Source organism: Lygodium microphyllum, chromosome 17 (assembly GCF_053477565.2).
Source record: "Lygodium microphyllum isolate KBCC chromosome 17, Lygodium_microphyllum_v1.1.10, whole genome shotgun sequence".
NCBI lineage: Eukaryota > Viridiplantae > Streptophyta > Polypodiopsida > Schizaeales > Lygodiaceae > Lygodium > Lygodium microphyllum.
In genome coordinates this window covers 75,805,451-75,818,594 of record NC_141151.1, presented here as the reverse complement: position 1 = coordinate 75,818,594, position 13,144 = coordinate 75,805,451, and the positions used below count along the sequence as shown (strand labels likewise).

The following is a 13,144-nucleotide window of genomic DNA, read 5'->3' as shown; positions in this document are numbered from 1 at the left end:
AATGGAGGTTTTGAGCATATTCAAAGATGTGCATGTATTGGTATGCCATCAGAAAAAAAAAGAAAAACAAGCCGTTGCACAAGGTAACATCTTTGACTCGACATGATCGAAGATCTATAGAAACATCATTTGTTGGTAAAACTTGATGGAGGATTGGTAGAGTGGCAAGCTCGGACCTATAGAGTCAAGAGTGTCATGTTGGAGTAACCACCATATGTACTTATTTTTATAATATTTAAACTTTGAACATGCGTCAAGGGATGTATCCAAGGTCTGAACTTGTGCACCCATGTACATACAGACATGCTTGAACCATGTGGGCTACCACCATATTCGCATTTCATACTCATTTGGCTTGCAGTTATTTTAGAATTGGGTAGATGGCCAATGAATGGACATATCCACCAAGACGCATTTCTAATGGGCAGGTTTGGACTTGTATAGGGCTAAGATTTGGGTCTAAGACCCTAAAGACAAAGTAGGTTTCTTTCTAGAAACTCTCGAATTTCCTTTTGCACAGCCAGCCAGCCTAGAGCGGGAAGTTGCAAGAAGAAGAAGAAGAAGAGAAGAAGAAGAAGAGGAGGGGAAATACAGAAGACGACAGACATTCATCATGCAAGCCCCCGTTCTCGTCCTGAGTAAGTCATCTCTCTTCCCCCTTTGTGTCTTCATCTTAGCTGTTACGACCGGTCCTAGTGCGATCTTGCTCAGAGCCTCCATCGGAAGCTCGGAACATCCACATGCACATTTCTCGCAGCAGATGCTATGTAGAAGCTACCTACATTGGAAAGCCTTACAAAGGAGCATTATGCAGTGACGCATCTCCCGAATTTGAACTTTCTCTGAGCCAGAGTCATTTTAAAGGCTCCTTTGCCAGCATTATTACTCGATCGCACTCAAAGAATGGATTTGCTCCACTTTTGGGAGGCTATACAACAACTTTCATTGCTTGTCAGCGGGCCTTGGTTACTAATGAGGCCACTTGAAACGTATCTTCACACTGCTCATGTGCTACAAGCGCATGATGTTCGCAGATCTCCTAAAGCTTGCAAGGATTCACGGCCACAAAGACTTTTGATTAGATACTTATTGGTGGTGGTTGCTTTTGGCTTGCTTTCACTGTCATGACGCGCAGCACAATATGCGTTTTATAATCACGTCAGTTTGCTGTGAACTTGGACTGTTTTAGTGCTATCTACATTAAGGTTTTATAAGTTTTCGTCAAAATAATCCTAATGATTACTTATCCACATGCAATTCTTGTATACCAAGTGCAAGCAGCTGACTTGGCATCAGGAATAAGGTCAACGTGTAGACCTTTTTGTCTAGATGAAGAAAGCATTGTGAACCTTAACAAGTAGTAAATGGTCTTAGGCCGAAAGAAGTCCATGATGATGAGATATTGAAGGTTCTGTCGAATATTGGAAGTTGATTGCAATCGTTTGCTTCCATGCCACTCTAGCGTGCATGTGATTGATAAGAGGGATAAAGGGAAGCTTTGCTAGATGGGTTCCTTATCATCTAGAAGCTAGCAACTATTGCAAATGCAATGTTGTAGTAGTTGCCTTCTTCATTACTGCTCTCATAGTTACTTGACAATAGCAAGAGTGATGAAAGAGAAGAGGGGATAGGATATTTCACACCTCGTAGGTTGAGCTCTTCCCTATCTTGTTGTTAAAAGAGTCATCAAGTGAGCAAAATGAATCCATTTGCTTGTGGTTTCACTACTATGGATGACTTGTTCGATTTTCACTTGAGAATGTGGTCCGACTCAAGAACCTCCGAATAGTGGAAGCCTTGCTTTTGACTAAGGAGGCCTACTTTTTTGTATCATCCAAAGGCTTTGTCAAGTGCAATGGAATCCTCGGATACAAAAGCAAATAACAAAGCCTCCTAAATAAGATTCTCAAAAGAAACAATGTCCCTTGATAAAGATCCAAATCATGTTTACGTAGAATCAAAGAGCATGTTCGTAACTATTATAAAAGTTGTAGCTATCAAAGTTGATATTTCCCTTCTCACTACTTGGGAAGTCTTGGTTCATTATTATCTTTTATTGGTGGGTGGTGATTGTCCTTCTTGTTGATATTATTGCACATCCTTCCCTTCTTGGTTTTTCCTTTACTTACCATGTTGCACATTATTTTGGTTTTTAATTCACTTACTACATCTTTACCTTTCTTGAACCTCTCCTTGCATCAAAAATCTTGAGTGATCCCTTTTCCAAGGGCCACTATCCACATCATACTATCTCTTTACCATCATGTATATGATTATTGTTTTGTGGCATGGTGATGGAATTAGAGATCCCTCTAAAGTTTGGAGCTTGAAAAGCTCATAGGATTATGTTGATACAAGCCCAATGGCCCCCCTTGGTTTTTAATTCACTTACCACATCTTTACCTTTCTTGAACCTCTCCTTGCATCAAAAATCTTGAGTGATCCCTTTTCCACGGGCCACTATCCACATCATACTATCTCTTTACCATCATGTATATGATTATTGTTTTGTGGCATGGTGATGGAATTAGAGATCCCTCTAAAGTTTGGAGCTTGAAAAGCTCATAGGATTATGTTGATACAAGCCCAATGGCCCCCCTCTAACGCTCAAATAGGGCGATATGGATCTTGCTAGTGCGATTAGTGGGGTAGGAGGCTTATTCAAGTAGGTGAGTGGTGACAAAAATCTCACCCAATACTTGTACATGGAAGGTTAATGTGGATGTTTTCACATGTTAGCTAGGTGGAATGCGTACACATTGTAAACCTCATAATTGTGTGTATAGTTTATATATTGGAAAAACTATGCATTGGAAAAATACCACACTTTCCAAACATATGGAGCTGACCCGTTTTTCTATCATGAAACAAAGTGTGAATTGGCTTAACCTTTAGCACTTTTTGTTTCATTTAGTTGATGTATCATGAAAGTCTTTCAACATGTTTGTTATTTGCAGTATAAAATTTATTTTAAAAATAATCTTGTAAAACTTGTTAATTTATATCCAATATCTTGTTCCTTGAAAACATGGAAATTTAAAAGGCACATATAGTTTTACCAAGTAGCCAACTAGACCGATTTCATACTTCCATACGTGTACATACATGTGTATGGGAAAAATGATGGAAAAAAGTATGATTGGGTTTGTGAAGGTGGCTTGGGAGAGTTGCTCCACCAAGGTCGTGGGGGAAGGTGAGTTCTTTTGGCTCTTCATTTTTGTTCTCTCTCTTTCATTTGCAGCCATATTTGCTACAAGTTCACTGTCTCACAGTAGCAAAGCTTCATGCATGGTTGCACATATCCAAGATTGCCATGCAAAGTGTAAATTTTATTGAAACTAGGTTTGAAACAACAATATTCAAAGCTAAGATACTTCAATTGATAGGAGAAGGGATGAACAATAGATGAGAGAGAAATCTTCAATTTTTGGTTGGAGAAGACTAGCAACAATAGTCGCTTGCATCAAATCACCCCCTAGATTAGGTTTCCTGCTTTCAAAAGTGCCGAGGATGTTGTCATCTATAGCTAGGAAGCCACAAACTCAGGTCACCTATAGCAAAATGGCATTTTGATATTGTCCAAATCCTATTTGCACTAGTCACCTTGCTGCAAATGGTCTCTCTTGAGTTGCTCCATTGCCCAAACTATCTTGAGAAATGGTAGGGTCTGCAGGGAGGAACATAGAGCGTGTATTGGCAAAAATTGTAACAAAGAAGCTCTAAAACATAGAAGAAGAATGAAGATTAATAATGAACACTGAATTGTGCTCAATGAATTTAGCTAATACAATGGAGTGTGCCTTAGGATGGCCGTGTCTTTAGGACTAGTACTAGCGCATAAAGAAGTTGAGAGATGATTGCACTATCTTGCGTAATTAGGTGGGAGCACGTGTGAAGGAATGCTTTATGGAGGGAGCAAAATGCAGTTTTCCAAGCAAGGGATGTTGAATAATAGATCGGAGATGAAGGACAAAAGTAGCAGGAGAAAAAAGTAGTCCTTAGGAGTTGTCAGTGAGCAAAAGAAGCTAAAATCTCTTTGAAACTTTGGCAACTATCAAGATGATTGTTGTGTAGCCAAATACAAGATCAGTTGTCCACTAAATGCAGCTATAGAAGACCACAAAAACCGATTGCAATCATGAAGGTATTGTATGTTTTTGTTTTAGGCTTTAAACTTTTGACTCTAGGATATAGGTGGAATGAAATTTGGATCTATTGTAGCTTTATATGATTTATGTATGGTAGTTATTTTTTAAAACCTTGAGGTTGCCAACGAGACAAAATGCAAAATAAAACCTTGAAAGATGAGACATCAGAAAACGTTTTTGGTGATTATGATTATTTGTTAATGCACTTAGTGACTCTAGTTGCTCAATAGATTGGCCTAGAACAATCTTTGCTAGCCTTGGATGGCATGTTTTTCCATTGCGTGCTAAGTGGCAAACCTACCCATGTTAGGTTAGTGCTTAGCCTACATGTGCGGGCACATAAACTCATAGTGAATAACAAGAGAGGAAAGTGGGTTGGAACGTTGCATCCATTAATGTGAGAAGAGAATGAAAGAACAATCCCTAAGGTACTAAAGGACCACACTTGAAGTGGGTGTTCACATGAGGAAAATAACCCTTTTGCAGTAAGAAGGTAAAAAGTGCATGTGGTTAAGTGAGCGTTCACACTAGAACAAGGAACACGATGATCTCCCTTGGATAGAATGTTGTAAAGATATATAGGGAATCATGAATGGTTAATCAAGTCCCAAATGGTAGTAAGCCTAATGCCTTGTAGAAGGCTCTAAACTTTTCTCTCCAAAGATCTTAAGTAGACACATTTGCCAAATTGTCCTATGTAGGAACATAAACCAATTCAATCTCCTTTGCATGCGACCCCTCTATGACGTAATGGTAATGTATCTCAATGTGCTTAGTGCGATTATAAAACATTGGGTTCCTTGCAATTGCCATGGCATTCTAATTGTTAGACTTTAGCATAGAAGAGTGGGTGATTGTTGTCCCACATTGAGAACAACCAAAAGTTGCATGAGCCATACATATTCCAATGTAGTTGTAAATGCTAGTTTGTATTCAACTTCACAGCTTGATGTGGCCACTGTAGACTGCCTCTTGTTTAGCTAGGAGATGCATGAATGGTAATGTATCTCAATGTGCTTAGTGCGAGCATAGAGCATTGGGTTCCTTGCAGCCGCCATGGCACTTTGACTATTAGTATAGATAGGAGCGGGTGATTGTTGTCCCACACTGAGATCAACCAAAAGTCATATGAGCCATACACACTCTAATGTAGCTGTAAATGTTGTTCTATATTTAGCTTCATTGCTTGATGTGGCCATTGTAGACTGCTTCTTGCTTAGCTAGGGGATTCATGAATTACCAAGCATGAAACAATTTCCACTAGTGGACACTCGTCTGTCAAAACAACCAATTCAATCACTATTGGTAAATGCATGCAAGGAAAGAGAAGTGCCTTTAGGGTAGAAGAGGCCCAATCATTGAGTGCCTTTAAGATAATGAGAGACATATTGTATTGCTTGCAAATGCTTAGTGCCAATGATGTCCATGAAGCATACCAATTGAGAAGCCTCATATTGAATATCTAGCCTTGTATTACACAAGTACTATAAACATCCTGAGAAGCATCAAATGGATCTCATGCACCCTCAAATGTAATCCATTGGTCTATCTCGATTGGTGTAGAGATAGGCTTGCAGTCTTGCATGTGAAAACACTCAAGGAGTTGCACAATGCACTTGGAATGTTGCAAAAGAATGCTTCTGCTCTACTACAGTGAATTGAATGCCGAGATAGTAGTGTAAATGGCTAAGATTTATAACACAAAATGCACACTACAATTCGGCGTTCAAGGCTGTAGTATGGATTTGTGGGCCCAATCAATAGCATATCATCCATATAAAGAACGAGAGTCAAGAGATCACCCCCATTCTTGTGGACATACAACATGCTCTCAAGGTGCAAATCATTGAAACCAAGAGCAATCAAGTGAGCATGCATTTTCTTGTAATGTGCCCTAGGTGCTTGTTTCAAATCATACAAGGCTTTATGCAGCTGACACACCTTGCCCTCTAATCCTTTCTTTACAAAGCTAGGAGGTTGAGTGACATATACTGTTTGCAAGATTAGTTAGTTTGTGAGTGAGATTGTGTATAAGTAGTAGGTTGGGGACATTATTTATCAATGTTGTTTAGTTGGCACTTGATTTATTGGGGCGAGATTGTGGTTGATTGGGCATTTATTGCTACTCGACTTGATTATTTTATTCATTTTCAGTTGATTTGTTGGAGAGGGGGAGTCAATGGCAATGTCTACTTACCCGACGATTCATTGTTGTCTTGTATTGTCTCTTGTCTTGGTATATGGATTCCATTTCTTGAGTGTGGCTAAAATAAGCATGTTTTGGGGCTGTCTAAGTGGCTAAGTGTCTAAGTGGCTAAGTGGCTAAGTCCATGGTTCTATTCGAGAGTTGTGGAGTGCGGAGAGTTTCCACTATCTCTGGAGGTGGGGATCTTAGTGGTCCGCAAGTCAAGGAGCGGCAAGGTCCATTTACTAGCACCACGAGATGGACCAAACTATGCTTTCTTCTTTCAGACCTCTCATTCAGGAGACTAGGCCATGACATAGATAGAGGAGGAACTGAGGGTCTAGGTTGCATACCACATCTCCCAATGGATGGGTGAAGGAGGGCTAGCACTCTTCTCCCAACAGTGGCCAGGGTGCATGATGGACATTAACTGGTGGGTTGGAGCCGAGGTCCCACATTTCAGTATTATTTTTCAAGCCCCTACCTAGTGGAGCTCACCGATGGATGTGATCAAGTGGCCCCTCGCATAGGCTGCCTACTTCTACATGTGCACAGAGTCACACATCTCAACTTGGCTGATGGACGCCACGGTTGTACTACCTGGTTCTTTTCAATCTTTCTTTCTCTCGTGTTGTGCAGTCTATTACGATAGATTCACATGCTTCCATTCTTACACCCACTTATGACATAAACCTCCTCATGTAAATTGCCATTCAAAAAAGCAATTTTTGCATCCAATTGATACACATGCCAATCACTATGGGTAGTTGAAGTGATAACACTAAGATGGTAGTCATACATGAAGTAGGTGTAAACATCTCATCATAGTCAATCCCATGCTATTGGCCATACCCTTGGACAAGAAGTGTGCCTTGCAGTAATCAATAGTATCATTAGATTTGTGTTTTAGTTCTAGGCATACCCTTTGACAACAAGGTGTGCCTTGTAGCAATCAATGCTACCATTCGATTTGTGTTTTAGTTTGTAAATCCACTTTGTGCTTATAGCATGCTTGCCAGCAAAGCAGGTAAGGCACTTAACTCCCATGTGCCATTTTTTTGTATAGAATCCAACTTAGATTGCAATGCTATCATTCAATGCTCAGTCCAAGAAGCATTATGAAAAGTTATAGGTTCTTTGTTACACATAGTAGCATCAAGAGCCTAGGCAATAAGATAACCTTGAGCATGTTTAGTGGTGGCCCAACGTTTGCGAAGGAGAGAAACAACCTGTTTGTTGTCTTATTACTTGTACAGTGTCTAATTGCCATCTAGAAATACACTTTGATTCTCGAATGGCCAAAGATTTGAAGGTTGGAAAGTCGTAGAAATTGGCCAAGTTGCAATAGACAAAGGAAAGCAAATCAACACCAGAAAATTGTGAGGGTAGACATCCACAACAAAAAACAACATTGGGCCCGAACATAGATGTTTCGATACCATGTCAGAATTTGGAGCGATGGAAGTGTAGAAGATTGTTGTATTGGATTGCACAACTTGAGAAACATAAGAAAACGAAATAACATTTCAAAGGGAGAACTTAGAGATATGTTTGGGAAATGGAATCTATATACCAAACACGAGACAGTCGCGTACAATAGCTAGTCATTGGCTGTGTGGGCACTAGCATTGGTTCTCTCTGCAATAGGGCTCGCATTGGAATTTGCAAATGATGAATGAATGATTGTGGAGGAGGGAGCTAATTAAATACGCGAAAAAATGTGCCATACAAGTGATCAGGTTGGCCATCAATAAATGTCTAAATCACCATAAAAATGACCAATTAAAAAAGGCCTAATGAACACTACAATACCTAGCCCACTAAGAGACACACCCAGACTGACTCGTGAGCTGACTAGGTTACTAACAATAGCCATTGCCATTTTCAGCCAAAGCCAAAAAGATTTTGCAACATGCAAACATCTCATATTTGTGCTTCAATGCATGTATCTGGCAATGGCGAGTCATGTCATCAATGAAGGTCACAAAATACAAGTATCCTTCAAGGTGAGGAGATTTCTTGAGTGTGAAGTCTTCTTCGACATCTTTATCTAGTTTTGCCTCCCCCCCTCCCCCCAAATCCACAAAAAGAAAAAAACTCACTACTACATACACACATAGCCCCTTCCCCGTGCTCCTTGTTACTCACCTCGTGTTCAATTCCATTAAGCTCTACATCTTGCCATCCTTGCCCAAACTCCTCTTCACCATCCCCTCAACCTCTTCTTTTTGAGAAGTCCTAGTGTTCATGTACTTGGGAACCATGGCCCCAAAAAGACGTGCTCTAGCTACCATGCGTACTATGTAACCACAAGTGCAGCACTTTTGACTCCAACCCAACCACTTGTGGATAGTGCGACTCCTACATCAGTCCTACCCTTGGTGGAGAGCATGACTCCTTTATCCCCTTTACCTCTTCACAATGGAGTTGATGTGTGTGGGCTCACAAACAACACTATGCATAAGTTGTAATTTTTGATTTGCATGCACACTTTTGGAAAAGAAGGCATGATGCAATTTATCAATGATATCACTCTCATCTACATTATAAGTAGGCGCTTTCAATAGAGGGAGGTCAAGCACCATATTTTAGCTTCTCAATCTAAACAAATTGTTGTACTTGAGATGACCAAACCAAGCATGCCACAACTCTGCGTCATCCATTGTAGTGGTGTCAACCTATAGTACATGCTTTGATACTTTCTTCTCATATAAATCAAGCTGATAAAGGTGGTTGTGCAATGAGCATGTGACAATGAGAGCATTTGAAATTGGGCTTTGGAAGTAATGTAAAGGGTAGTGATCATAAACTAACTTGCATATATGAAATAAACCAACAAATAAACAAAATACTCATTGAATAGAAGAGCTAGAATGCTCTTGTGGGGTAGATGACATATGATAGGCCCCAAAGTTGGCATTCCTTTTGGTATTTCTTTATTATTATGTTATTCAATGCTTGCATGCATCACAAGTGACTTGCTATGACAAACTAACACTTTCTTAATGTCAATAATTTCCATGTGCCTTGACTCTTGAATCAATGAGACTTGTTTCAAGTGTAGTGTCCTTAGTTGCTGTCACCAACCTTGACCAAATGTGTGACAAATTTGTCCATTCACACTTTAAAAGTGTAATGCATTTCAATACTTGCTTTCCTTGGTCCAATTGAATCTCGAAAGTGACATTGGAGGTGGAAATGGTAAGACACTGCTGCCTGTTGCAAACAATGTGTAATATATGCAAATCTCAGTTCTCAACTGATACTATTCACTTACGAAACCTCAGCCCTATTCATGCATCAATCCCAGTGCTTTGCCTTGACCTTTGCATGCCCAATCCATTGTCAAACCAAGTAAATTCAGATGTGCTCTTCAGATCTACACTACTATCATAGCAAATCAACATTTAATTTAGGCATGAAAACAAAGGGCAATTGCTTTGAATCTTGCAGTATGCATTCCATTAGGTACTACTTTGCATTTCCCTAATTTTCCCATGTGGCACAATCATCCAATTAACTAAACACACAGTTGTTACTCCATGTATTGACAAATATACAAATGTTGATACATGTTTCAAATAACCAAGCATGTATTTGGTACTCCATGTACTACCAATGTACAATTGATAATTGTGCAAGTTGGTAGTCATTGGGCTAGTAAACAACCAATGGCAACCGTATATATCTATGACTATAAGTGGTACTCATTGGACTTCACCTTGGTCGAAGGATCTGAGTCGGAATTTGAGATAGAGGATGACTCGTTAAAGGAGTCGGCATCCTTCTTTGTTTTCTGCTCCTTTTTCTTCTTGGAAGCCGCTAACTCTTTATATTCCTTCCTTAAATGACCTTTCATGCCACAGTGGTAACATTGGGCCTTCAACTTCTTCATTTTCGAACCCCTCCCTGAAGTTGCAAAAGCCTCATGGGAATCTCCATGTAGCATATCATCAGTGGATGTGCATGGAGCAGCCATCTGTAGAGGATTTAGAAAAGAAGTAGAGAAAAGAGGGAATTTGGAGAGGGAACACAACCAAAACACGAGCATAGACTACAAAAAACAAGAGTTCACATATAGTATAACCCAAAATCCAATCAAAATAAGACAAAAGTTGCGGGAAGAAGTCTAAAAATCAGTTAGAAACTGCCAAAAACAGCAAAAATGGCCTGATAATGTAAGCCCCCAACTAGTAGGAGATGTTGAAACATCAAAACACAGGCTGAAACAGATGCGTAGGTTGTATGGATGCTGACATCAGCCAAAAACGCAGGCAAAACAGGGCGCCTAGTAGGAGTAGCAGCCGCCTGATCAGCAAGAGGGAAAACAATCCTGAAATCAGCAAGAAAACACAGCAAAAACACAAATCCTGAAATCTGATACCATGTCAGAAGTGGTGCAGCAATGGAAGCATAAACATGTGCTGAAATAAACTGCTGAACACAAGACAAAAGAAAAGAAAAGAAATAATACAATACAGATGAGAACTCATATGTATGCCTGGGAAATGGAATCCATATACCAAGACATGAGATAGTACAGATACAATGTGAGTCACTGGCTGTGGAGGCACTGGCACCTGCTACCTCTCTCCAAGAACTGTCCAGTGATGAATGAATGTGGAGGAGGCTGGCAATAAATAGGCCAAAATAAATGCCTAAAATATGACAAGTCGGCCAGCATTAAATGCTGGCCGACTAGCTGCAAATAATGCCAATCCACAATAAACATGTCAAATAAAATGCCTAAAATGTCTCTGTGCCCAGCCTGCTGAACCACAAGTCCAGACTCGACCATGAGCTGACTAATCTGCTAATAGTCTGTTGGGCTTTCTATGCTGCTGCTGCTACTGCCTATGTTTATGGAGAAACACAAGGCTGCCTATTTTTTGTTATGGCAAGGTTTTCCAAGTTTTCACCTTCTGTTTGTTGGTTGCTTCTGGGTATACAGCTGCATTTGCATTATGGCTTCAATAACTAATATTACAGGTTTTGGGCATCTCACATGAAATCGAAATATATTTTTTTGTTGGACTAAGTGTTGTAAAGCAAGTCACCTAGCTACTAGTTGTGCAGTTGTGAGGAGCAATCTTGCCTTGTCACTATTTTTGTCATAAGAAAACTGAGGTTTGGAATCATGATCTTTTCAGGTAAAGGCTTTTCAAACATGGTTCAGATGGGGTTTTAAGACTCTAATGAGAATGTTCACAGACAAATAACACCAGGATAATAGTTTTATTAATTTGGCATGATAAAGTTAGCCAATTTTAGTGTCGTAAGCTGTTGTAGACATTTGTTAATATGTTGCTACATTTGATCCTAACATTGCATAAGTAAATGGGTACTCTAGTACACACTTAGAGATGCAGTCAAATAATTACCTACAGGGTATTAATGTGTCTAACGATTCCGTGACACATTGAAAATGAATATACAGCTTAATACAGCCCAGTTGTGCGGAAATAAAGTTTTCTGGAAATGTGATACTGATCTTATTTTGTGTAGACATTACATCAGTAGCATCCATGTTCCACATTTAACAGTTTGCTAAGGGGCTGGCTTATGGGGAAATTCAAAATCCACAAGATTCTACAATGAGTGTGTTACTTGTTCAGAAATGATATATTATCAGTTAATCTCATTGGCATATATATGTTCTATGTCTTGCAGATGATGCTGTTAAAAGGGAGACTGGTAAAAATGTACATCATGCAAACATACAAGCCTCAAGGGTAATTTGTTATTCATGACTGATGTTGAAGTATGAATGGATGCTGTCTGTTTTTAGCTGGTGGATTGATGGGCATATAAAAGCTGTTTACATTTTTCCCAAATTTATCTTCCTGGCTCTGTCTGATGGCTAACCGATGTGATATGGTTGGTGGTAAATTTACCTTCAAGTGTGCTTATTAAAGTTCACAACTGGGCGAAGAACTTTTAGAAATGGTTCTGTTATGACAGGTCAAATAGTAGCAAAGTAGGTGCTCCATGTATTTGACATTCTTCTAATATATGGTGCACCTTGTATGGACCTCTTCAATTCAATGACCTGTGCTTATGCACATGGTAGGGAAGGGCTTGTTGGACCTATTTAACTCACCTATTTTCTGTCATTCATCATGTTCAAATTCATGTGTGGTGGTGACCAAGGCTTTCAATCTACCTTGTTCTGGCAGTGGGGGGTTGCTTTCTTATCTTTTCTGACTCGTGATACATCTACTTTTTTATGAATGTGAGATACTTTTTATCTGCTAAAGTGAAAATTTGTGTTTGTAGAATACTCAAGTGATTCATTGAAGTTTGCTATTAATTCTCAGGCTGTGGCAGACATCATTCGTACCACCCTGGGGCCAAGGGCAATGCTCAAAATGCTACTTGATGCGGGTGGAGGTATTGTTTTTATCCAATTGTCTCTAGATATTGGGAAAGCAAACAGTTCATGCAGCTTTTACATGAGGTTGTGTTTGGTGAAGCTTGCATTCCCACTCAGAAATTCACTGAAATTTTGGAGTTTCTAGTTTGCTTAATGCAGTTATATATTTTTCTGATTGTGCTGGTGCCAGTTGTAATATGCACCCATTGCAGTTATATATATTTTTCTGATTGTACCGGTGCCAGTTGTAATATGCATGCATCTGTATCCCTAGTTGTCTGAAGACAAAGCTTGTTGGATCTCAAGCTCAGCATGTAACCCATACAGTGGATTCTGTGAACTTAGATGGAAGTTATTTTCATCTCACAGTAATGCAATTGATGTTATGATCATATTCTGCATATATCTTGAGGCAAGTTCTTTTCTGGAAGAGAAAAG

General features: G+C 39.6%; 1 protein-coding gene across 1 annotated transcript in view; it reads left to right on the top strand.

Moving 5' to 3' along the window:
• The first annotated feature begins 458 nt into the window (after nucleotides 1-458).
• Nucleotides 459-13,144, top strand: part of LOC148022049 (TCP-1/cpn60 chaperonin family protein) — a 47,100-nt gene continuing 34,414 nt past the window's right edge. The window contains exons 1-3 of the mRNA XM_087697648.1: nucleotides 459-638; nucleotides 12,004-12,065; nucleotides 12,651-12,723. Of these exons, the coding sequence (XP_087553774.1) occupies nucleotides 614-638; nucleotides 12,004-12,065; nucleotides 12,651-12,723 (160 nt within the window). The 5' untranslated portion in view covers nucleotides 459-613. The remainder of the gene's footprint in view (nucleotides 639-12,003; nucleotides 12,066-12,650; nucleotides 12,724-13,144) is intronic.